At 36.1% G+C, this 27,200-nt stretch overlaps 2 protein-coding genes and 1 pseudogene across 7 annotated transcripts; 2 read left to right on the plus strand and 1 right to left on the minus strand.

Annotated features, from left to right (window-relative positions):
- Window positions 1-750: 750 nt before the first annotated feature.
- Window positions 751-3,692, plus strand: LOC113495246 (proliferating cell nuclear antigen). The gene is made up of 7 exons (XM_026873881.1): window positions 751-861; window positions 1,090-1,203; window positions 1,486-1,592; window positions 2,029-2,186; window positions 2,553-2,669; window positions 2,754-2,929; window positions 3,248-3,692. The coding sequence occupies exons 2-7, from the start codon at window positions 1,090-1,092 to the stop codon at window positions 3,356-3,358; spliced, it is 783 nt and encodes a 260-aa protein (XP_026729682.1). The 5' UTR covers window positions 751-861; the 3' UTR covers window positions 3,359-3,692.
- On the minus strand, window positions 3,686-16,774 carry LOC113495239 (zinc finger and BTB domain-containing protein 17-like). 6 transcript variants are annotated; one of them, XM_026873865.1, is made up of 10 exons: window positions 16,424-16,774; window positions 11,104-11,427; window positions 10,600-10,861; window positions 9,869-10,188; window positions 9,259-9,428; window positions 8,621-8,749; window positions 8,009-8,120; window positions 5,801-5,941; window positions 5,381-5,579; window positions 3,686-5,103 (listed from the first exon to the last, which is right to left on the minus strand). In XM_026873865.1, the coding sequence occupies exons 2-10, from the start codon at window positions 11,393-11,395 to the stop codon at window positions 4,938-4,940; spliced, it is 1,791 nt and encodes a 596-aa protein (XP_026729666.1). In that variant the 5' UTR covers window positions 11,396-11,427; window positions 16,424-16,774; the 3' UTR covers window positions 3,686-4,937. The 6 variants fall into 6 exon arrangements, with proteins under 6 accessions (XP_026729666.1, XP_026729665.1, XP_026729668.1 ...); XM_026873864.1 differs by lacking the exon at window positions 16,424-16,774 and adding an exon at window positions 12,048-13,349; XM_026873867.1 differs by lacking the exon at window positions 16,424-16,774 and adding an exon at window positions 11,605-11,977.
- Window positions 16,775-16,883: 109 nt separating this feature from the next.
- LOC113495238 lies at window positions 16,884-26,808 on the plus strand (annotated as a pseudogene).
- Window positions 26,809-27,200: the final 392 nt, after the last annotated feature.

The following is a 27,200-nucleotide window of genomic DNA, read 5'->3' on the forward strand; positions in this document are numbered from 1 at the left end:
TCCCGACTTGGTGACGAATTAAAGAAAATTATAATCTTTTCCTTATTAGTAGGTTAATTTGAGGGTACCTATAAATTACTGTCGGTACGGTACCTACGCCAACCAACATATTTATGACCGTAACGTTACTTCCATGATCTTTATTTTTAGTTTTTGTTCATATAGCAGCAATAGAAATAAATCTGTGATAAATTAAAATGTCTAGTTCTCACGGTTCATGAGATATTGCCTGGTGGAAGACAGCGGAGCCTCAGTAATTGGGTTTCATTATTTACCTTTTGAGGATGGAACTCAAAGAACCTGATATTGTGACAATCAAAATTTTGAAAATGAACAGTTATTATAATAAGCAACTTATGACGAGAATATTGAGGAAGCTAAAAAATCAAATGATTCTTCTCTCACAGGCATGATAGAGCTGAAATGAAAGGTGGTACACATAAATATGTTAGTTAATTAGCTCTAGCAAAATCTAAAGAGACGCCTCTCACCACTGCCCTGGTGGCTTACGCCTAAGCCTTCAGTACTTCACGACATAGCTTTTGGCCTTAGTTGGAATTGATATTGAATATTATTTGAAGATATGAGTTATCTCCATGTATAATTCATACTTGATTTTCCATTTAAGTACTTAAGAATTTCAAAGATTGATTTCTTGTAGTAATCTCTGTGTAGTCTGTGCCGAAATCCATCATTCATTCAAACATTATACCGGTAATCGCGTGGTTTGTTGTTTTCGCGCCTATTTTTCCCGCGACCGGCTGTCATTCTGACATTATTGTTGGTGAGGTCAGCGACTTGAACGCATCGTGCCCGTTTTGAGCCAATTGTTTCTTTATATTTCTTGATAAATACACCAATGTGAGTATAATTTTCATCTTCTTATACATTATTTTATTACTCTGATAAGTTTGTGCATTTTGGACTGAAATCTAGCTTGTACATCGATTGTTCTCGTAGCCGTTAACAAAACGTTGGTTTTGCAAAAGTGTGTGATACAAAAACTTATATTATCCTGCTATTTAGCATCTTTATTTGATTTCTTCCCTCTGGGCTTGAAGTCCAAACTGACGTGATCAATCTTTGCAGATGTTTGAGGCACGATTACTCCGTAGTTCCATTTTGAAGAAGGTGCTGGAAGCTATCAAAGATCTTCTTACACAAGCCACATTCGACTGTGATGATAATGGAATCCAATTGCAGGTACAGTAATCTCATTTCATTAGTTGGTGCTAACCTCCTACATCCTGTGTTCTACATGAACGATCAGCAACAAAATGTGTAATGAGATTTTCAGTAGATTATATACAATCTAATTCATTGAGTCACCATTGTGCTATTTGGTGACAAAAACCTTAATACCAAGTACATTTCACAACACACTAAACCCTTATACATAAAAATTTTCCTAGAATATATTGCCTAAGTGTGTATTTATGTGCATTAAAGTATAAATAAATAATGTATGATATTATGTTGTTACAGGCAATGGACAACTCCCATGTTTCACTTGTGTCCCTCACTCTGAGATCAGATGGCTTCGACAAATATCGCTGTGATAGAAATATTTCTATGGGAATGAACTTAGGAAGGTCAGTACAAAAGTATTTTTAGTCTATAATACACCATTGTTTCTCTCGTCTGCATCGTGTAAAAACAAGTTTGAACATGTATACTAAAAAAATGACATCAAACTATATCTATTTATGATTAAGTCAGGCATTTTGTATTAGTAGGGCTTTTCAACAAGTAGATCAAAGTCATTGACGAGTTTCCATGTAACTTCATTATCTTTCAAATTTATTTATTTATTGAATAGAATAGAACGGTAAAATAAAAACCAATTACACTAATATACACATAAAACATCATCAACAACAAAGATTGTTAAGTAAGTGATTATTCTTCAAAAAATGTAGACTGTCAAAGTTAATGCTTGAAGTACTTACATTGAAATAAACTATAGCAAGTTTTGAAGTTTTAAATTAGTAATTAATTGTTAATGTGAAACCTAAACTTTTTTTTCAGTATGTCAAAGATTCTGAAGTGCGCTGGCGACAAAGACACAGTAACAATCAAAGCACAAGACAATGCAGACACAGTTACCTTCGTATTTGAGAGCCCCAACCAAGAGAAAGTGTCTGATTATGAAATGAAACTCATGAACTTGGATCTTGAACATTTAGGTAATAAATACTTTTATTGAGAAAGTAAAGCTCTGTAAGAAAAACATCCATAGAATTGTATTTAAAGAACAAATTCACTAATTAATATAAACAGCATTTATTTTTGTTGGTTGGGATGGATTTACTTTATTAAATGCTGCAAATCATCTATGGCCAGTGCTAAAACTATATTATCATTCCATTCTGACATAAAAACATCTAATTTTGTTTAGGGGCTTGTAGATAGGTCAGCCTCATCATACATTATATTAATAGCCAAACTTGCTTATTGTAGAAGGATATTGAACTCTACATAAGAATACAGTCCTTTGAAAATTGTTTTCCTAAACTTAGTAGGTATTACAAGTTTTACTTTAATTATAACAGGTATTCCTGAGACTGAGTACAGCTGCACCATTCGGCTACCCAGTGCCGAGTTTGCGCGGATCTGTCGCGATCTCTCACAGTTTGGAGAGTCCATGGTCATTTCTTGCACAAAAGAGGGTAAGATATCATCCTTTTGACTAAATCTATGTTTACATTGATTGCTATTCTGTTTATTTATTCTTCTCTTTCTACATTCTACAGGAGTAAAGTTCTCAGCAACCGGCGACATTGGCTCGGCGAACATCAAGCTTGCCCAGACAGCATCCATAGACAAGGAGGAAGAAGCTGTGGTCATAGAGATGGAGGAGCCAGTAACGCTCACATTTGCTTGCCAATACCTTAATTACTTCACAAAGGCCACATCATTGAGTCCACAGGTAAAAAACTAGCAGTAGTTTGAGAGAGAAATCCTTGTCAGAATTAGATTTATTTAACGAATGTTCATAGTTAACAGCTCATTAGGATTCCATGGTCATGGTCATCTAAATGACTTAAATTAGTCATTCAAAACGTGTCAAATGTTTTTTATCATGAACCTATCCATATCTCATTCAGTTACGATGCTAATTTGAGATTTTGTTTTGGGATTAGCAAAGTTACTGGTATCCTAGTGAAATATAGCTCTGATTCACCAACCCTTACTACATGCCACTCTTTGTTGGCGATACTAATAATTTATACTGTTTTCTACTCAGGTTCAACTATCAATGTCGGCCGATGTCCCTCTCGTCGTTGAATACCGCATTCCAGACATAGGTCATATCCGCTATTACCTTGCACCCAAGATTGAAGAAGAGGACAGTTAGACCTGCATAAGTTTAAGTTTTAATTCATACTCACACATTCATGTTGTACTTGTTCTTTTGATTAACATCATGTTTATTTCCAATTTGTTGTAACTATATTGTCTTGTTGATATACTGCGTGTATCGCAATAGTTGTAATAAATACTATTTTTCTAAGAATTAAAGAAATACATTCAAATTAGTATATACTTTCAGTGCCTTAATTTTGAAGCCCAAACCTTGTGATTCATTTTTGCTTAAAAAGCTAAATACAAATGATTAATGTTGTCTGTGGGTTTTATATCGCCGTGTGATGTGTAATGGCTGTATTTTATCAATAAAACTCAATTATTCATAGATCACTTTTATTCTCCACAATAGTACAAATTAAGTCATGGCCATGTTTCACATGAGTATTGAATTTAATGCCATGAAAATTAAAATATGCATCTGTTGATACACATGCACAATTAAAATAAATTATTACTTCTAACAAAATGGAATGCAGAACTTAAAGCTTCGCAATTTTATACGAATTTTCTACACAATAATAGTTCTTACATCTAATCAAATCTATCCCCAATAGCATTTACAATATAAAATATTGACGAGAGATCAAAATGAGACTGACTAGGGCTAAGGACTTGGATCTAATAAATGTTTTTCCCACTTATATGTAGGTGTGGAACTATGTATGGTTACATTGCGACATTGGTTTACTTGAATTATATCTATCGTCTATTACGTCTAAACAAACATTTAGTTGAGATAATGAATTAGATCCATTTTTATCGAATGAGATTTTGCACATAACTTGTACATAAGTGTTTTAGTTTGTGAAATCGTTATTTATCATTGAAGTCATATCTGTGATAGTAACACTTAAATCATAAGCACCCAAGTCCTTACAACGAATACATATCTATAAATATTTAATTAAAAATTGCAAGTTTAATCTTATAATTAAGGACAAAAGAAGTAAGATGTTACGACCAGTGTGGTAATACGAGAAAACAAAAGATCGATCAAACTTTTTAGTAATGGTAGGCTGTAAATGTGAACTTTGAAATATGAAATCTATTATATCTTAATGGTACAGTAAGGTACATTAATGGAATGTTTTACAGTAATTATGTATATCTTGTGGAAAACACAACATATGTTTGGATTCGCTAGTTATCGCGCTTTCATGTATAAAAACTCTTCAAACTGTTAATAACTGATCTATTCAAGGGTGATGTGTTGATCTTATACTAATATTCTCAACAAAGTGCACACAATATTATGTTCTTAAAGTGCTAAAACACATAGGGGACTATATAAAGGCATACACTAAGGGATATTATAAGTCTTACCGCTTACGTGACTAGAAGTCAAAATACTTAAAATATTAATGTTAACTAAGAAATAAAAATAAGTCACTCAATATAAATATAAAATAACCGTAATACAAAAGGAGGGTGGGCAGGTGTGTGATGAAACGGACGAGTCACGACATCGCTACTTGTAACTTGAACTCAACGAGAGTAGAAGAAACGTTTACAATAATCGAAATAATAGTGTAGCGTGTCGCGCTGCCGAGTCTCACTGTTTCCACTTCTTAGCAGAGAAGAGCACCGCGCGCTGCTTGAGGAAGAGCGAGTAGCTCTGCTTGCGCTGCAGACCCGCGGCCGTTTCCTCGGCCGGCGGCTTCTTCTTGTCGATGGCGCGGCGGTTCTCGTCGGACATTGCATTCATGTATGCTCCTCGACGACCGCGCCCTCTCCCTGCAAGTAATCATTAAAGATATAACTTTTGGAGATCACAAAAGCTAAATGTGTAAAAAAATCAGCACCACAGCGTAAGTAGGCACTTTTTTTGTGCGTTGCTAGAGACTTATGATCCAGAAGTCCAACCCGTCTCCAGCAATCCCGACCTCATCGTTAATACTGAATCACCTTACATTATCCCATCTCATCTCGGGTAATTAGGACAAGCAGAGCTTTGAAATTCGGTGTTTGCTGCACGTGCAGTACAAGGTTATCCAGTAGCGGCGTGCATTACCTGCCCCCCCTCCGCGGCCTCAGGCCTCGCGCTTGACGTCGGAGGGCCCGGGCAGGGGCGCGGGCGGGTCCCCGGGCCCCGGCCTGCCCCGCGCCCGGCCCCAGCACCTCCTGCTCGTGCTGCGTGCGCAGGTGTCGCAGCAGGTTCGACTTCACGTTAAAGCCCTTGTTGCATAGCCCGCACAAGAATGGACGCTCGCCTACATACATATAACATGGCTCTATTATTTGAATACATAGGTAGGTACTACTATTTTAATGTTTCAGAATAGTTGCACTGTCAAGAATTTCGTAAAGATTGGTGTTATCAGCAATAAATTATAATATAGTTGAGGTTTCAATAACAGGTTTGATTACTAGGCAAATATAGAAATATATTAACAGTTATGTTAATAATACATTATAGATAATGAGCACTCACCAGTATGTGTTAGCATATGTCTTTGCATCGATGCATGCGATGGGAATATTTTCTTACAAACGGAACATGTCTTGTTTTGCGCGCCGTCTGTGAAACGATTGTGACGTTTTGGTCGGACACTGTTGTTTGATATGGCCAATTCTAGACAACCGACATCGAACGAACATTTAGAATAGGGTTCAGTTAGGCAGACAATCACACATATGCAATTTGGTTGGTAACAGCAAATTAAATATGGCTATATTAAATTATAAATAAAAGAAAAAAATAACGTTATTAGTAGTAACAACTAACTTAATAATATATCGTATAATATTAAGTTGAAGGTACTGTTTTTTAAGTGATTCAATAATTTGACAAAAACGAATGATAAAAATTGAATTAGCCAATCTGTATCAGGATGCTCTTATACTGGAGCTGTTCCAAAGTTTTCAAAAACTTGCAAAGCAAACCCCTGCATTTTTGCTTGTTTATAAACTGTTTAAAAAATATTTGTTTTAATGACGTTTTTCGGTGATGAAATTTTATCTTTCAAGTGTTTTTCCAAGAGACAAGACTGTGGTAGCACTGATTAAAAAACACTGAATTCATCATTGGTTTTTCGTCAAACGTTATTGACCCGCTTAAGGTATGCTCGAGTTAGTTGTAAACATAGACAGACTGCATTGCGATAAAACTGCGCAGGATTATGTCAAAAGTTTTCCATTAATCTTTAATTATTTTTAACAAGGCTTTGTAATCATCGCTTTCTCGACAATTTAATTAAGTTGCAGTCCATCTATATTCACGTGGGTAGTTAACCAAAAATCAATTTTATTTAAAAAAAAACATTATATATAGTTACTTGAGTATCTTTAAACAACATTTAAAGCTTATGGGGAGATACCAAAAATCTTTATCTACTTTACAAGAGATAATTAAAAATAAGATATAAAAAACTATTTAAAAACACTACATAGGTCTATTGTCGAGAATCAGCCGTACAAAAATAAGAACCGGATACCAAAAAAGTTTAATACTATAACCATCGGCAAACTTTAACTAAATGATTATGATGGGTCTAAAGAGTAGGATATTTCACTGAGGTAAGGTGTTTTGGTATTTATGGAGTATTGCGAAGCGCTTTAAATTTCGCAATCGTAGATTAGCCGTATTTTAAGAATTTCTTAGTCATTCAGAATTGCCATCTCTAAAATATGGCAACCAAGACGTGTCAATATCACGGATTTAAGAGCTCAGAAACCGGACAGGTTAACAGTTTTATCATGTGAGTCGGTGAAAGCTCAGATCCCCTTTTATATAAGGCAAATCCGTCTATGATCCTTCATTTTTTTTTATGTTTGCCGATGACTATACCGAAGGTTTTTATATTAATGATTTAAGTATAATGAGATTATTAAATAATCAATCTACCAAAGAAACAGAACTAGGATTAATAGTGATACCCTCAAAAACAAAATCATATTCACGAGTTATCACCACACATAATAAAATAAAGACAGTTATTAATTAATGCAAAATAGAAGAATTATCCCGGCAATTAACTTGAACTACTATAATGCAAAATAAAACGAATTTCATATTGCTTTAATATTGTAAATTATGACATTAAATTATTTAAAAATAGGTTTTAGTTGATTTATTATTAAAATTTATAGAAATAAAATTCAAAGCAATGATCATATTCAAGGTGCAAGAAAATGTATACTTAATTTTGACTCAGAATCTGTTCATATAACTGAAGCCTTGTCCAAAACTGCAACGATCATAATAATATTATGGCACTATGCGTTCTGGTTTTGTAGTCAAGAAATGTCGTAAAATCGCACATCACGGATGCCTTGTGAATGACACTTGTAAATGTTTGTGAAGAACCTTCGAAACAAGGATTAGATACACCAGAGCGGGAGCCGTTAAAAAAAAAAGGTTTTCCTATACGTAAGTTTGAACCGATGTAACTTTATTTAGGCTCTCTGGTCAAGTATGAGATCAAACATATTTCTTTCGAAGTTTCTACATTATAGCTAATAAACCTTAGTACGATTATTACCATCGCACGCCGAGAACGCATTGTGCGTCTTATAATCGTTTGTAGTTCGGACAAAGCTAACGCAATGTCTGTGCAAAAATGTAAAGAGTCGTGATCATTGTTCTGAACATCGTATGTTAGTTAAAATATAGGATATAATATATAAGTGTGGAACAGACCTGATTCGGTGTGAGTGTTCTGTATATGTCGCACCCACTCAGCCGGATTGGGGAAGTGCTTCTGGCAGAGGTCACACCTTAGTAATGCCAGTGTTTCTTCCGTGTCATCGCTCTGGAATAGGCAGATGGAATTTAGATGTTGTGAACATAAAGACTTATTAAGAGAAGTCTTATAATATCGTGCGTGTTGCAATATTTTGCGTAGCCGCGCAGCTTGGATTAAAGAGTGATATGTAATGGCTAGACAATTAAAATAGGGCGTTTTTTTAATTAAAGTGTGAGTTAAACCTTTAGGCGATCTTGCCGGACACTTAAATTAATCGGAGAGACCGATTTACGTAGGTGATAATAATTCTTTAGTATATGAGATTGCATTTCTTTATTCAATAATTATAAATTGGGTTGTCAACTTAAAATTGTTAATATAGCTTTTCGAGTTGGCCGATTTTCTTCAAGGATTTTATTTATTTTCATGCACAGAAGTTAATACGATGGGGTTTGTATCACCAACGAATTTTACACTTTATAATTATAATATTGACAAAAAATATATAGTAGGAAGAGTATGTTCGTTCTGCACAAAGCTGAGTGAGTAGTGTGTGGTGTACGTACGTCGGAGCGCAGTTTCCGCTTGCGCGCGGCGGGCGCGGCGTCCCGCGCGTGCGCCGTGACGTGGCGCACCCACGCGGCCGGGACTGTGAACGTCTCCGCGCACAGCTCGCACGACAGCGGGCTGTACGTCTGCCACACAACCAACAATCTTAGCATACCAGGTAACCAACACATTTGAAATGCACTGGCTAAGCAAATAATCATATAGTAGACACTGCACAGATAGCAGAGAGGTTGAGGTCATCAAGTCAAACCGGCGTCGTGTCGTGGGTTCGATCCCCGCATAGGACAATCATTTTTGTAATCCACGAATGCTTGTCCTAAGTCTGGATGTCATTGTGCGTGTGATTTGTATGTTTGTAAAACACCCCGCGACACAAGGAATTAAATTCCTTACCGTCGGAGTCGTTTTTTTTTTAAAAACTTGAGTTTTCAAAGAATCTTAATATATGTACAATACACATTGCACTTCTGATACCTTTTTTCAATTAATGCAGCCACACTCATATACATATACTGCTTATATAATTAAAAAAATACAAGTATGAGTATATCTTCCTGAATGTAATATAAATTATCACAACATATGAATTTACAACACTAATTATCCCATATCAATAAACAAGACATGTACTCACCAAGCTCTCCTCTTCAATGTCCACTTCATCAGCAGGTTCACATTTGACACTCATTTCAGCGTGGAACATCTCAGCAATTGATCGCTCTTCCTCTTCTATACTACTAGCATCCCATTCTGGCTCATCCTTTATCTGAATTTCAGTTTCCACGGGACTTTGTATCGATTTTTCTGAAAAAGAAATTTCGTTTTAGTACCACATTAAGCATCCAATACGGGAGAAGTCCACAATAGGCTATGGTCATCAACACAAAAATATGGAAAAGATGAGAATCAGCTATTTATCCTATAATAGGATAAATGCATCTGAATAAAAATGTTAACAACAAGTTGAAGTGGATCATATTAAACTTAAGATATACCAATGCAGAAAAGAGCATGTGTTGTCATTTTTAATGGTATATTATTGACATATTCTCTAGGTACAAGTCTCTATCTTCACTTGGACACTTCTTGTTTTTTGAACTTCTTGTGTTCAAAAAACAAGATCTTGGAAAATGGTAGGAAGAAGTGATAGCTGTAAGAATTGGAAGAAATTCTTTGCCAAGCACAAGTTCAAACACGCTGTTTATAAACAACATCGTAAGTACAATAATAATAACTAAACTTACTAGAGTCCAGTTCCTCAGCATCTTTAGCATCCTCATCAGATTTGGTTCCAGTCTTCGTTCTCTTTCCATACTTCCTTTCAGCTGCATGTCGTCTTAATATCCTAGGGGTCGGCTGATCCTCTGAAGAATCATCATTTGAAGGAGCCCCAGAAGTTGTAGGGGATGGTGTGGTTACCGTGGTAACGGTGGATGTTTCAACACCTGTTGGTGCTGCTACTAATATTGTTTGGCCCTTTGGTGCTACAGGTCGGATAGCTGCTTGAGTTGTGCCTTCAGCTGTTTTGATGAATACTAATTTTGGTGGGCCTATGAACATGGGCCTGAAAAGAAGAATAATTAACTATTAACAGCCAGTCATCATAGGCACAGATGTTTTGACTGCCTCAGCAAAAACTGAAACACTACTGTTAGTGGAGTGGTATAAAAGGTGACCAAGCCAAGCCCACAGGGTGCATCACGTCGCGAGTTTAATGCTTATGAAAATCATAAGTGAGATCCACAAAAAAATGGTTCCAAGTTTGGGTGACTTGTGATAAGTAAAATCATCCACAACACCTCGATAAAATACCTTAGAGCAGTAAAGAACATATAATTTAAAAAACAGGACTGTCCTTCACAAAAAAAGATGTAAGAAGACTTGAGAAGTCAGTACATTACAGTACAGTTTTCAACAAAACTTTTTTAAACAATAAAGAATAAAGTATTTTTTAATGAAATGAGTTTGTAAATACCTTGGACCTCCTTGCACAGGGTTAAAGGCTTTCAACAACTTATCATCCTTTTTAATAGCTATTTTGGGTTGTATGGGTACTTCATCAGTTTTCTTTGTTTTATTAGATGTATTGTTTGTAGCTACAGCTTTGGTTGTAGTTGCTTTCTCTGCCGGTATCTCCCCACCGGACTCATCACTCTGTCTCCACAACCCTCGGATCTTAAGTACCTCTCCTGCTTTCAGTACTGTATCTAGAACTTCATTTGATACTGTTGTTTCACCTAGAAATTGATTGAGGTAAATCAGAGTAGAACAATGTAAATCAATTGCTTTGTTTGAAAGTCGTCATAAAAGCTTCTTAACTTTTGTGTAAACTATTGGGTGGAATAAGTTTGCAATACTAAATATAAGTTTGCAAAACAAACTTTAAGCTTCATCCAATACATGGTGCTTTAATTGTTTATGTTATTTCTAAATAAAAAAATATTAAAACTGTGTAATTATAAAATACAAGTTCACTGACCTTTGTACATGTACTCTATGAGCACCTTCAAGGCTTTAGCGGAGATCTCAGACGGTAGCACCACATAGAGCAGGCCGCCCATCCGAGTCTGAGAGCGCTGTCCTTCGAACAGGCCACTCAGATACACACTACACGAGCTCAGAATGAACTTGTGCGCTGGTATCTGCGACCCGTCCAACGTGCACAGCACCACGTCCGTGAACCGCTCCGAGCGAAGCAACGCCGCCACGGAGCCGTTCAAATGCGAACTGTGCGAGTGCCATTTCAACTGGTACGTGTCCGTAGACGTCATTTTTCTTGTTTATATTCTACATTTTACACCATCTGTGACAAACATAAAACATTGCATTCCATTAAGATTCTAGTTAACGAAATATCTAAGCGACTTACATTTACTTTCAATCCAAATCTACTTTTTAATCAATGAACAAAATAAGGTTATAGTCTCTATCTTGAAATTGATTATTTTGAAATTTTGAATGGCATGACAGCGGCGCGCACTTGTGTTTGTAAACTTCGGCAAAAGTCAATTTAAGCACTTTCTAAATAGAGACACTTTTCTATCATAAATCTCAATGGGTAATAACATAAATAAACTGATAATAATCCAAAATATTTAATAAATCAAAACAACTTTAGAAGATTCAGCACTGGAAATAATCTTAGATTGTTATTATAAGAACGAATGGTCAGTTGACCGGTGAAGTTGTGATTGCCGCAAGTGACGGACTCACGGCGCGGCATGACGCGGGGTGAGGGAAACGGACATATAAACACAAGTACATAATATAACAGAAATACTTATTATCCTTAAGAACGCCATAAACTGTTAACTAACAACATAGATTTTTGCGAATCCTAATTGTTTATTTTTTAATATGTTATGTAGTACTGGCAAACAAACAAAATACACAATAAAAATTATGTCATAATCTACTGCTTACCGTGAACACCGTTTATTGAACTATGTAGAAGACACATAATAATACATCACATCAGTCTTCATCACAATTCCATTTAGAAACACGTTTGAATTTGAATAATATCCAAAAAGCAATGGCGCAACCACCGCGTGCGACCCTCAAATCTGGTGTGCGGCGGCTGCGGCTGCGAAAATCGATACAATTCGTATTGATTTAACTCGTACTTCGTAGACCGGGGTTGCGCGTTTATCTAATCGATCCAACCGGAGCAGCGAGCGTCGGTTCGGTTGTGCGGCGCGCGCCTGCGTCGTGTTGCGAGGGGCGCGTTTCGTAGCCACCGGCGCCCGCCCTGACTCCGCATCGCCATTCCCACCCTGTTCACGCGCAAATTGCTTTTATGCTATACAATTTTCAAACAACGATGGACTTTACCTATATTTATTTTTTGTCCTAGTAGTAGGATGAAATCACATGACACGGGTTTTCCAAAATCTCTTTCAAATCATTTTCCTTTGACTCCAAAACTTATAGACTTAAAATCTAGCTATGCCAAATACGACGGTCGAATTGCGCTAAACCAACAAGTTATGAAAGGAGATGGAAGCCAAAAGTTGCTCCTATCAGTAAGTATCAGTCTTACGTAAGTAAGAAGATGGCAATCGTTTATAAATTCTAGAGAGCACATTTTTCCCTAAACAAACTGAATTTTCGTAAACACTTCCCCATAAGTTACAACTGTTACAAGACATGTAAATAGCAAATGTGTGACGAGTAGGTACGTAATAGCTATTGATTCCCAATTCGCGGAAAATACAAGGGTTTTCTGCAATAGCGTACCTACGTATGATATACATCAGAATAAAGACAAATTCTTAGTTTACCAAATAAGTATAAAAAACATTACTAATTAAATAAAATAGGGCTGCATATATTGCATCGAATTATGAACGCGTCCGGCCCGAGAGTGCGATCGGTGTAGGGGAGAACTGGCGACAATTTTAATTATTGCGATGCATCATGCAGGCAAAGCAGGCAACTAGTTATTTTAGAATGGTATCGAAATATTAGAAAAAATATAGTACACATAAGTGTTATACATCTCATACTCATACAAATGTATTTGTCTCGAAATCAGATTGCGGGTTTTTTGCTAAAGTTTTACAGACTAAATAATATAATATACAATTTAGACGAAGTAACTAACCTTCAATGTAATCCATAATTATCCATAGCCGCAGGTAACCGACAAATCGCACACTTCTATTTTGCATGTTACATAAAATGCTACCTATATCGTGCACAGTTTTAATATTCTGTTTTTGAATTCAATGTGTTCGTATTGTTGTTTTATTATTTATTCAATAGTTAATAGCTGCACAAAAGAAAAAACAGAACATAAAAGAAAACAAATAATATTTTATTTTTTTATTAATATTTTTTCAAATATTGTATTTTCTCACTCTCTCTACAAAATCGATCATAGCTAAAGGCTAAAACAAAGAGCGATTTCATTAAGAACCACCTCCTTTTTTTGAAGTCGGTGTATAATGGATATAATTATAAAATGCAGCTGTTACGTCCGCTAGTCGGCCCGTACCGTAACCCGTTCAATGCGCATGATGTAGACAATAGTACAACATGCATCGTCATAAGTGTAATGTGATGCACGACAGTCTGTTGTCGAGGGGTTAACTTCGTGTTTTTATATCAGCGATATTTTTAAACAAAATGTTTTGATTAAGTATGTAATAATTACCTATAGGGAGCTAATGTAACCTATTTATTTACAGATTTTATTTCCGCTGATTTAAAAAATTATAAACATCGAATGTATCAAAATTGTAACATTTTTTTTTGTTTTAATTTTTTATCACATTTATTCTTACACTCAATTTGGTATATAATAAATGTTACGCAATACATTGCTAAAAAATTCATTCTTATTTTAAAAGATACTTAGTACAAAATGTTATTTGAATCATGTTTTTATCTAAGTGCGTGTCTAGTCCATGGTTGACTGTCTTTTCATCTAGCACCAAAAAGGTTCCATCTAGCACCTTTTTGCGGTGTATAAATTCATTTGTTTTTAAATGGCGTACGCAGCTGTCGGCTTGCATTCTATCATAGTATACGAAGCTAGTTACGTAGGTGTTTGTCCTCGCCGTTCTAGAGCGTTCAGCGTTGCTGCGTGGGGCGGGCTTGCGCGGATCGCGTGCGCACACAATATTGATTTTCTTTGTGACCCCACGCTTTCATGATACTTCCCCCTACCTACAATGTACATGATAGTAAAGCATAGCTGTTGAACACACACAAAGCAGCGTTATTGCAATTTTTTTTAGATTTTTTTCCCATGTCATTTTGCACTTTTTCTGGGGCTTACTGAAAATCTGGTTTGGGTATCAATTCATAAGTTCTCAACATACTTTTCATTAGGTACTTAAGTGTTAGCCCATCCGTTCACTTATAATTTAGAACCCTCAGCTGACCTTGCGGCATTAACTAAAAAGTTATCTATCTATTTATTCGCATATCAAAAACAATGTGGGTATAAAGTGAAACCAATGAAGTATCAAATCATGCTTCATCTCATTTTGAACGCACTCAGCCTTGTACCTATAAGAGAAAATGATATCGCAGAGCTTTATTGAGGTTCAATTTGCTTAAAAAAGAACTAAGTTAGGCTCTTTACAAATATACATTTATGAAAAAAAAGTATTTCACAATAGAAACCCGATTGCGTCTACGTAAGGAAGGCACGTGTTTTTGGAACGTGGAACGGCGTCGGCGTCGTTTGCAGCCCTTCGTGATTGGCAAGACAACTTTAATTACACAATTACAATGCTGTTGTAGCTTTATAATTGGCACTAAACTCTATAAAAGTATGTACCTTAACAATTAGTTACACTTTTCTTTTAGGTACAATAAATATTTGTAGATATATGAATACTTAGACGAAATTATACTTGCATTTTGGTGTTTCGTTACGACTAAAAACGCTTTACATGATTCACGAATGTAGTTAAGTTGGAGTAAGCTTTTACACATTTTACGTCGGTCCATTTTTTCGGTTTCTATTAACTGCTAAAGCTATACATATAAGTACATTACAATATAGAGAGAACTTTAGCGGGCATGGGAGAATAGACTTTTATAGACTGGTATAAGTTGGCGTAGGAGAGAGAACCACATCAAGGTACAAGGGAATGGTGAAGCACTTGTGAGTCCGGCACACCTCTCCGCTTTCCCCGGGGCGGAGAAACTCCATGAGGATTTCCTTACATTCCCGTTGTCCTTGCTTTATGAAAAAGAACCACTCAAAGTGGTTTTATCCGACGAAAGAATGCCATACCTCCCACCTTCTTTAGTGCGCCGAGATTAGCAAAGATTTCCTCGATAAATAAAAAAGGATGCAAAACCTGGGAAAATGTTTTTTTTTTTCTATCAGGGTGAGACAGAAGATGCTCTACTTGGTCAATTTAAACGATAAATCGGCAAGATCTTTTACAAATATATCCATAAAAGAATCTTAATCTCTACGAAAGTTTGGTTGTTATGAACTTGGTTTCTTCACACGATTACATAATTGTAGCCTATTTGGTAAGACTTTATAAATAATGGTTAGTCCTATCATATTGGTATACAAACCCTTTAGTCACTGATAATGACTGATCGTCATCTTCAATCAATCGATCATCAGTACAGCCTATAGATGGTATAATGTAGGTACGGATATGACATCCAAATCTATACACCATCTTCTATTGAATGCTTTACATTGTACTAAGGAGGCACAGTTCTTTTAATCACAATTTATTTCTACATTTTATTCCATGTTATGTTCTTTGCTAAAAAGTAACTGTGCGTGATATTATGTGGCTAATATTCCACCCCACTCTCTCAAGGATTTTTTCAACAACTAAATACATAAAATAAATATTAGGTATGGTAAGTTTGAATTCTTTACATTTTGTCCTAGTTACAACTAAGTTGGTAGCTACTAATGTACAAGCAACTACTTAAATTGACGATAGCACTGGAAACAAAGTATTAATTCCTTAGAGCACCTGCTTCATAGTTCAAATCATAATAAAATAGACAAATTTTATTGATTTTGATGAGGGATTATTTTTTACCTACCGTTATTTAGAACGCCCATTCCGAATTTATTATTTACATTACGTTATCATTGTCATTATGTACAGTTTCCGATTTAAATACAACAATAAACAAATAGTACCTATTTTATGTATCTATACAATACAATACATGTATAGCGCTATTGGTACGTAGCATGAGTTTGGTTTAGTAATTAACCATATGGCCTATCCGCTTACGCCATTTACTTAGTGTTCAAATTGAAGATGCGGGATAAAAGTTTTTAAAAATCAACTTACAATAACTTGACTTAAACTCTCCTGTTGATCAAGTGGTTAGTGGCTCTGACTGGTACCCCGGAAATTGTAGGTTCGACTCCGCTCAGGAAAATTCGAGTGATGAACACACGATCATTTGCTTTGTTTTTGGGTATAAATGATCTATGAAAAGTATGTATTTGGAAATATAAACAATGTTTGCTTTATACTCATAAGATGATTTTGCCTAGTGTTAGACTAGATGGCGTTGTGCCAAAGTTGAGGATTATTTTTTTAGGTAAAATAGAGTAAAGAATGAGATGTGTAGTATGAGAGATAAAAAAAAAACAGTATATAAATTGCGGCACAAATAATAAAGAAATTATGATGGACTGGAAATACTTGATAACCTAATAGACCCGTACTTCATTAAAAAAACAACAGATTTCGTCATGTCACTGTCAAAAAAGACTGACAGCTGTCACTGTCGTAACTTTATTTGATGCGGCTATTTGCTTTTGGTTTTGCTTACTGTTGCATGCGCTGTGTTCAGATTTGTTTATTTCTGCTGAATATATATCAGCTAATAACCAGTTGAAGGCATAATGAATCCACAAAACAAGTCGACGGCATTGTCGGCCGACTTAAACAACTTCATTTACGGCGTATCAAGGAGAAATGCCCAGAACGCGCCAGAGCTGACTAAAACTGGGATAAATTTGTTAAAAAACTTTCCTGCTGCTAGAGATGCGGTGTTAGAGTACTTTGCTATGGTATTCCATGATGCAGTCAACGTCTCTATCACACAGACTGACTACGAGGTACATATTTTACAAACAAATTTGGTTGACTGAGTATTTTACTGTGATCTTGCATATAAACTGATACATTAAAGAATTTAAACTCAAGTTTAGTCAGTGGCTGATCTTAGGGCTGGAGTCTGTCTTCATAAAATATCCAATGTTCCCTGTTATTATGCCTAAATCTTGTAACTTGGTACCACTATGAAATACTAATTATTACCCTTTTTCCTTTAGACTGATTTGAGTGCAAATGGCTCATTGGAAAGTGTGAGCATGATTGGGCCTGAGCTGTGTAGCCTTGGACAAGCTTGGGCACCCTTTATTGCTCCATGGTGTATCAATTTAATTATGGATATTGCTACAAAAAAATCAAATGTTCCAAGTAAGTTTTATAATGTTTTTTTTTTCATATAACTGCTGTTAAAGCATGAAATTCATAATTCAGTTAATTACTGCCTACATATTGAATTTAAATTGCCTTTCTCAATAAACAATAAAGCTATATCATTCTTTGGATCAAAGGACCAAACTAACAAAACTCCAAGAGGGTTTAAAATTATATTTGTTAATTCATTCTAAGGTACTCATACCAACAAGTAAAACAATTTTTCATTTGGCTTTTATAAATGTTTTTTTTTTAAACTGATACATTAATACTCATAGCTAAGAACTATTCTTTTGTGAATCTATCTTGTTGGTTAATATCCTCCTTTGTCCTTTGAAGTCTTCTCATAATTGATTCTTATTATATTCATTTACAGATACAACACTTCAAAATGCTGAACCTGTAAGGATATTACTTGATATTACCACACAGACCTTAACACTGCTTAACTCTGAGGAGCGAGCGAAATGCATTGATATGATGTTAGGTGAGTCCAGCTGTTATTATTCTATTATGTTTATTATTTTATGTTATTGATTCTATATGAATATTAAGAAAGAAGATATAGTCACTAAAGATTTTAGTATTAAACATTTTTTTTTTTAATTTACAACAGTATTAAGTAAAAGGGAGAGTGAAAAAAGTGATTAATATTTTAGTGTCATTCACAATATCTAATTACTTATTTTATTGGAACCTCTCTGTATGAGAATAACAAAAATTAAATATTTTTGTTAAAATCTGAGATCCTTTTTATATCGTAACTTTCAAGTATCATATAAATATAATACATGCATCTAAAAACCATAAGTTTTTATAAGTTACTAGCTTTTCGCGCGCAGCTTCGCCCGCGTCGATGTCGGTTATAGCGCATTTCCAAGAGAACTCTTCAAAAGTCCGGGATAAAAACTATCCCATGTTCTTTCTCAAGGTCAACTCTATCTCTGTACCAAATTTCATTGAAATCAGTTCAGTAGTTTAGACGTGATTTGAAAGCGTAACAGACAGACAGAGTTACTTTCGCATTTATAATTTTAGTAGGGATGATTCAACATTGACATTTGTTGTTGTGTAACAGGATGTTGGGCATGTTCGTGGGCAGTGGGCTGGGTGGGGCGCGCGGAGCCCGCGCTGGTGGCCCGCGCGCGCTGCAGCTGGGCGCGGACGCGGCGCGCGCGGTGCTGGCGCACCTCGCCAACCACCCGCCCGCCACGCATCACGTGCGCGTCGCTGTACTGGACCTGTTCCATGTAAGCCATATTTAATTGTTTAATATAGTAAGAAATGTGTTGTTTTTTGATTTGTAGATTCTTTATTTCGTATTGAAAGACCAAATTGTTCTTAGAGTAACTGACCATTTATTTTAAAATTTATGCATCGTAATTAAAGTGATTTTTTTTTCTAAATTAAGCAAACAGCTATTTGTCTGAGCTATGGCAGAGCAAATCATATCAGTTACTTTTAGCCAAAATAAAAAAAAAACTTATTAGGCTTAAGAATTTTGTAATGTCAATAAAGAATTGAATTACTAAAAATTAATACACTTTTCAGGAAGCTATCAAGGAAGACAGTAATCCAGAAAAGAAACGAGAAGTGATTCCTTATTTGCTGAATTTAGCATCAAAATCCGACATAGTCTTGAAAGCGCTCACACAAGACATTGAACAGACATGTAAGTATACTACAACATGATCCACTCATTTTCGAGGACTTAAATATTTGAATAATAAAAATTTAACAGTCTCACTGTTGGCTAGCTTTTAAGTATGGTATATGCTAAGCTACTACCAAAACATTCTACTAATCACTATCACACACCATAATCATATCTCATTGATCTGTCTTTTGAGAACCTACTACTACAACTCCAAAAGCTAAGACCATGTTGTGGTTGGAGAGAGTTCGCTTTTCACCGTGTAGTGGTCCATTGCCAAACTTCCAAAACTAAAAAAGTCTATTTGTACTTTATAATTAGAATTTGACTCTCAATGAAAGTTTTTTCCAATATTCATAAAACAATGCAACTATTTATGTTCATAAATCATATAAAGCAACTGTAACATCATAAATATCTAACTAAACCTCGTATCCCAGTGACTGACGACGTGATAGCCCGCCTGTGTACTGTATGCGCGTCCCAGCGGACCACAGTGCAGTGGGCGGAGGTGACGGCGCCGGCGCTGGTGTCGCTGCTCATACGCGCTGATGTTCGCTGTCTGCTGCTGTTGCTACGACACGCGCTTACCAACCTCTTCTGTAGGCAGCTTCTAGGTCAGTGGATAATTGTTTTGAATTAATGGATGGGGGAGCTAAAGGTTTGGTCTTTATGGCGTAGGATTATGGTTGATTTTTTGATTTCTTGAGTTGAGTCTATTTTTTATGAATGTTGAAAAGGTTGTGATATACTGGTTTCGGAATAAAATAGAATATCTTCAACTCCACTTTTTAAAATACATGGAAGTTTTAAATGTTTTTGCTTGAAATTATTTTGAACACAGTAAACTATTTTATCTTTTTATGGTCAAATAAGTAACACTTTAGTATTTTATGATTATTTATTTTGAAAACTTAATTTGTTTTTACTAAGCTAATATCTTTTCTCGAAATAATTAGCCAATGCTTAGAAAATAATTAAAGAAAAAGATTTAACATCTTTGTATTCCACAGAATATCTGCTGCAGAAGCTGGAATTCGAGTCTCTGTTCCCCGATAAAACTATACCTTTGCTAACAAGCGCAGCCGAAGAAATTAACGTCGTGAGAGACAAACTGCTTGACGGCAACCAACTGGAGAAGTATTCACTAGCGAGAATACTTATATTAGTCAGTAAGTATATAATGACATTCAAAGTGATATTAATTTCATTATTTTTTTTTAGCAAATATAATAAGCTTTTGTTTGAATGCTAATCAAGAATGTTTTCACAGTTACCTTAATTATACTACTAGATTTAAGTTTTTGCCGTAACGATTTAAAAGGACCTTCCATTTATGGGTTACACAAGCAAAATTACCAACAGACTACAAAATTCAGAACAGTAAACTTATATTCACAATAAATCTATACAATTAAAAATATCTTCACAATTTCCAGGCTACAATCTCCCATCAGAATTCGTTAGCACAATAAGCTATTTACTCCAATACTCCCGCGACGACACGACACTAGCGCTCCTAGTGCGTATAATATCGGGTACTATCACCATGCACGTGCCTAACGACAGTTCAGACATTAGTATGGACACGGAGAGATATCAGAACTTCGTGAAGACAGGAGTGGAGTATGCCTTGAGGGACGCCATGCTGTCTGACAATGAGATCAAGAGCACTCTGATTGAGGACGCCGTACCGAAGGACCAGAAAACTTATCTGCATCACTTTTGCTTGAATGTTATAAAGATGTTGAGGTGAGTGTTAGTTTAGCTTTAACTTGTAGTTTAGTGTTGTGTGCGATATAAGTGTAGACTCCTTTGCTGTCTTTGGATGTAATGATAAAATTGCGAGTGATATGAATATTTTTAGATTTTTTTCTAAGATATTTTGCACTTACTTTTTACATGTATGTATATATCGACATATTTAATAAAAAAAAAAGACGACCGTTTCACTAAGACATGTAATTCTTGTGTCGCGGATGGTTGCACATAAATTCAAGTCACATGCACAAAGACACCCAGATTTAGAACAAGCTTTTATCGATCACTTAAACGTTTGTGCTACGCGATTGAACCCACGACACGTCGCACAGAGGGTTTGGCTTGATTACCACAACCACAACCACTCCACAAAATTTTATTTCTTTTATTTTTTAACCAATAGATGGGAGAATTCCAACCGCGTATCTCACTTACGCACTCGCCCTATCGGTCGCGCGGTGGAAGCCAACTTGTACCGCATCGGCGGCGCCCTGCAGGAGTACACCTCGCTGTTGAGAGTCCGGCGCGACTGTACTATGGCGGCGTTGGATGAAATGCCCACTTGCCATGCGTTAGCTGAGGTAAGTTATTATTATTATATTGTTGTTGCTTATGTAGATTACGTTACATTGCTTTAGGTTAAGGTTAACGATTTTGGAGTTTTTTAGTTTAAAAACACAGTTCTGAAATAAAACGCTCCTAAAATTAATATAATAACAACAGAAGAAAGAAGAAGGAGAAGAAAAGAAGGTTACCAATATTTAAAGAATCGTTCAATCCGTTCATAATGTTAATTATAAATCTGTATAATAATCTTTTTATCTTATCTTTAAAAAAAAAGAGACTCCCGCACCAAGGAATTTAATCCTTGTGTCGCAAAGTCGCAAGTATTCGTAAATTGCACAAATGCTTGTCTTACGCGGGGGTCGACCCCGCGACTCGTCGCGCAAAGTGGGTTTGGCGTCATCACGGTCATTGAGGTCATCGCCTCAACCAATCGGCTATCCGTGCAGTCGGCCGTGCAATTAACTATTATTCAGCGGCACAAGTTGTGTTTCACAATTTTCTTATACATTTTATATATTTTCCCTTTTTTCTCAGGTTCTGGATAAAGTGGACATGTCTGGTACAAAAGCACCTCCTCCAAGTGTGGAAGTAATATTAAAAGTAGTGCAGGCCACTGTCAAGTACTTCTTCAGATGCTTACATCTTAAAGGTATTTCTAAAAGTATTTACATTCTCACAGCGGGAGCATTGCTGCTAGAATTGTTCCTGTTGTAAAAGCAAGATTCCATTACCCGTAGTATACATTGTTTCGCTACCATTTCGTCCAAAGACCTTTTTAAAGTATGTAGCACAAAAGTAACAATAACTGGAAGTCATATGTGATTAAATTCGTTATGTAGTCAAAACGTGACACTACATGAAATTACTATAAAATGTAGGCTTTCAGTAAATTAAATCTTGTGTCGTGCGGGTTCCACAAAAATCTAGTCACTTGCACGAACACACCGAAACTCAGAACAACGCACAGTGGGTTTTGGCGTGATTGCTGTGCTGTCAAAACAGTAATGTGTCTTTCATTATTCTAGATACCTTAGAGAAACTTCGCGGCGTCGCTACAGCCTGCCGCTTACTTCGTAAACTATGTCTACACAGCAAGCTGGCGCGAGCGTTGGCTCTAAGAGAACTGCTAGAAACGGCCATGTTTAGAGAGGACGCGGCCTTCGGCAGCAGACCAGTCATGACTACTACTCTAGCTACTGCTAAAGACTGGAGGAATGAGGATCTATTGATACATTTAAATCAGAAACATGTGAGTAGAGATAATCTGTCTTGGCCTTTATTACAATTACATAAAACCGATTTTTGGACACGCCGGCAAGATATCAGCGCGGTTCATATCATACTGCGCGCATAGAAAATCTATCACTGTTTTTTAATATCTGTTTTATTAAAAAAAGGACTCTCGCAGTAAGGAAATTGAATCCGATGTTACAAAAACATTCAAATCACATGCACAAAGACACTCAGAAAAAGCATTCGTTCACACAAATTAATGCTTGTCCTACTCCTAGATCGAACCCGGGACACGTCGCGTTCAGAAGATTTGGCGTGGTGACCTCAACCACTCATCTATCCGCGCATTTAACTATAACTCAACCAATTATTTTACGCTCTTTCCTCAGGGACCAATCACCCAGTTAACACAAAGCCACACATCGGTATTCCACGCCGGCATCATAGGCAAGGGTGTTCGTAAACAGAGCGAAATGGACGTCAACGATATCCCTCCAATACTGACCACGAACAACGAACTGCTAATGGGCGCCCTCATGTCCTGCATGGTAAGTGTAAGTAGTACACGTTTATAAGTTAAAAGGGATAACTCGGTTGTGGGTGTAAGGACCAGGACCAACGTGTTAAAGTAGGATTTAAAGATGTGGAAGCAAGACGGCAAGACATCGCGATAACGGCGTCTCTTTCCTTAACTAAAAAGTAAATTATATAGTATTATATTAATACTGGTTAGTTTATTATGTTATATAGAATTTTGGATTACATGATGTATATGTATTTGAAATTATTACTTACAAGACAAGTAGAAGACAGCTTTTTAACTTACTGGGATTTGATTTTCTTCGGGATATAGTAGGAAAAAGTTTTTAAGGTTTTAAATTGGTCAAGAATTCAACTTCTAATATATTATACATAATTACCATAAAAAGTTGAAAATTCGTAGCTATTTTTTCAGGTGTGTTTAAGACATGTTACTGTTTTAAGTTGCTTATAAAAAAGTAAGAACACATTTTACCAGGTTTTGTGTACCCATTAAAAAATTACTATTGTTATTTTTTTATTCTGTCTTATCTACATAACACATATTCAATACTACTTTTATTTAACATTGCTCGCCTATTATTAAAATTCTAATAAAATATTTATAATTGTTTATCACTAGGACGGTAACAGCGGTGTCGTGGAGGGTGCTACATCACTGTCCCTACTGTTAGTCGAATTGGTGTCACCAGATGTCATGTACAACGGTCTGCCGTGGCCGGACGAAGACTTTACTAAGGTAATATATATATAATACTAGCTGTTGCTCGCGACTTTATCCGCGTGTCTAGAAGATATAAGTAAACAATTTTTAAAATCAGATTAATTTTTTTAGACTCCACCTGATTTCGGCCCGTACAGATAGGTAGATAGAATACCTACCTATGTTTCGATTCTTTTCAAAATAATATATAGCAAATGTTAATCTGGGATAATTAAGCATTTTATTTGTTTAAGAATTTCCGAAATCCGACCAGTTTCTGAGTTTATTCATTACAAACATACATACAAATCTTTCCTCTTTATAATATTAATGTAGACTAGCGACTCTCCCCGGCTTCGCACGGCAATGCTAATAAACACTCCAGAATTTCTTTAACGTTCTTTATTTTGATATGAATACATACCATCGCTGCATCATAATAAATCAACTTCGAAATAAGCTTTGTTGAGATTTTCCTTAACCTCGCAACCGGAAAAAATGGTTAAAGTAAGTTAATAAAAAATATAGACGTATGCTCATGCGGACTTTTTTTAAACCTTTTCATGGTGTACAATTTTGTAGAACATTATTTTGACGTATCTCGTAGGCTTAAGCCAGCGTTAGCAATAAAAGAATAAAATAAAATGATTACAAAAAAAAAATGGTTATTGTGAGTCAAACTTAAAAGATAGACATATGTTTTCGCGGAATAATTTGTAGATCCTTTTATGGTGTACAAAATCTCTCCGGATCACAGTCACTCATTCAGTCTCTTTCTTGTTCTGTCTTCGTAATTGCGGATATAGACCGATGAAATACACAAGATATTGAAAACAAAATCAATCAAAAACAGATATCAGTACACACTGTTCTATTGGTGTCTGGGTGCTTTTGATGTATTAAACGCATTTCAATAGAAACATTTGTCAAGAACTGTCTCTCACATTACGTCATTTGCCTTTTTTGTGGAATGTTGCATTTTGTTTTTTTTTAACGTGATTAATTTTGGCCTATGATGGCACTTTGGTAATATTGCAAACTTGAGAAAAATACAGTTTCTTTATTTCAAAAATGTAACGATTACGAAGTAATACTTGCGCAAAAAAAAACGAATGATAGATAATAATATTCAATATGCAGTTTTCATTTCTCACACACTTACACTATTCACATTTACAAGTAAAATACAGTTGTAGCCTCATGAGTCGCTGGTCGCTCGTTGGCAGCGACAAATTGATTACGTGACTGCATTTCAAATTTCCCGCGTCTTGAAAAGTCGCTCCTTCATGCAGTCGCTCATCGCTAGTTAGCAGGTGCGGCTTCAACGCGCTTCTCGCTTCCAACGCTTACCGTGGGAATGCCAGGATAAATGTGTGACCCCCCTCCCATTACAAAAACAACAACATCAACATAATGGTCGTATGTGCTCCGCAGCAAGTGAGCATCGAGCGCGAGCTGTACATGCGCGGCGCGCTGGAGAGCTGCGCCGTGGCCCGCGCCGCGCTGCGCCGCGCCGCCGCCGCGCGCCCCGCGCTGTGCCTCGCCTCCGCGCTGCTGCGGGCCACCGCCGCCACGCTGCTGCACCGCCTCAGGGCATATCTCGGTCAGGGGACAACACTACTATTATAACTGATGATAAAAAGACAGCCCAAACATCCAGGGATCTAGCACCAGCGCGGCCGCTCAATACTGCATTAAGCGGCACCTCTGCTCCCTAGATGGGCCCCAAGCTCTCTAATTAAATGGGCCCGTTCCTTATAACCGTAAAAATATTAATAAAAAGATTTCATAAATGCAAAATAAGAACTTTATTACGTTTTGTAGATTATGTTAACTTTTGATATACTTTTATATACTAGATTTGCAGTTTTATGTAAAAGTAGACACTTTTTTTATAATATTTCCAGTTAGAAAGCCTAGAGAGAGATTATTTAATTAAATATGTATTTTCCTAGATCGTCACACACAGTCTGCTGAGATGGCAAAGGAACGCGCTGCGCTTACCGAGCTACTATCCACTATGACACTGGGACAGTTACTGCCGCACCCACTCAACCACATGCTCGAACTAGCGCCTGAACTAACAGCTAGCGAGGTATTCAAACTAAACATTATAATACTTTTTGCTCTGTAACATTTTTAGCTGCTCATTACTTGGCAAAGGATGATTGGCTTTATTATTGTCTGAGCCCTTTTATATTAATTCCATAGAAAATGTTTTTCATGTTCTTATCAATAAATTATTTACTGACAAATGCTGGAAATTGGAAAGTTCTTTTTCTTTTTCTGTACCATAGGACTACAATTAAACTGCGTGAATTTAATGTTTTAAAATTATCGAATTTAATTTTGTGTTACAGATAGTGCAAGTATTACGTGATTGTCTATGGAACTATACGAGAGATCACGTGCCTTCGCCGGCGCTTTTTGCTTGTGACTCCACTGGTAAGAAACAAAAAAAAAACTACGAAGACGCAACGTGGTGTTACTGGCTTTTATAGATTTTATAATTAACAATAACTGCAATACATTATAAAAATTGTGTTTATCTCATGCAGGTCTTCATTGGCGCGATCCCTCAACGTGCAAACCACCCGCCACGTACACGGACACTTTAAGATTGATAATACAGAAGAGAATATCAAAACTTGGACACATGTACCCAATAATGTTTTTGAATCTTGAGAAAGAAAGCTAAATGTTATGTCCTAGCCTTAATCAAATCATTTGTAAATATGTAAATAAGACGAAGTGAAGAAAATAAAGTGCCTAAATTTAGAATAGTTCCTTATTTTATTTGCCTGATTATCTTGGTTCAAATAGGTCTAAAAATACTGTGCTGTGCCGTTTTTTTTTGTAAAAATTTAACAGTATAAACCGCCCCTGAAATATATTTTGACTAGAGGAATAGTCTAGTCTTGGAGATCCTGTACAGTACGCCAGTCTGTGAGTGACATGTCGATCGATCGATTCGATCCCTGCGTAGGACTAGTATTATTTTGTGTGATTCACGAATGCTTATTCTGAGTCTGTTCGAATTAGTGTGTGATTTGAATGTTTGTGAAACTCACCTTAATACATGTCATACAAATAATAATAAAAGTCGTAGTATAATACGATACATATTTCCCAGTTATTGATTTTTTGTCATACGGTCTATGGCAATTTCAACA

Source organism: Trichoplusia ni, chromosome 6 (assembly GCF_003590095.1).
Source record: "Trichoplusia ni isolate ovarian cell line Hi5 chromosome 6, tn1, whole genome shotgun sequence".
Taxonomy (NCBI): domain Eukaryota; kingdom Metazoa; phylum Arthropoda; class Insecta; order Lepidoptera; family Noctuidae; genus Trichoplusia; species Trichoplusia ni.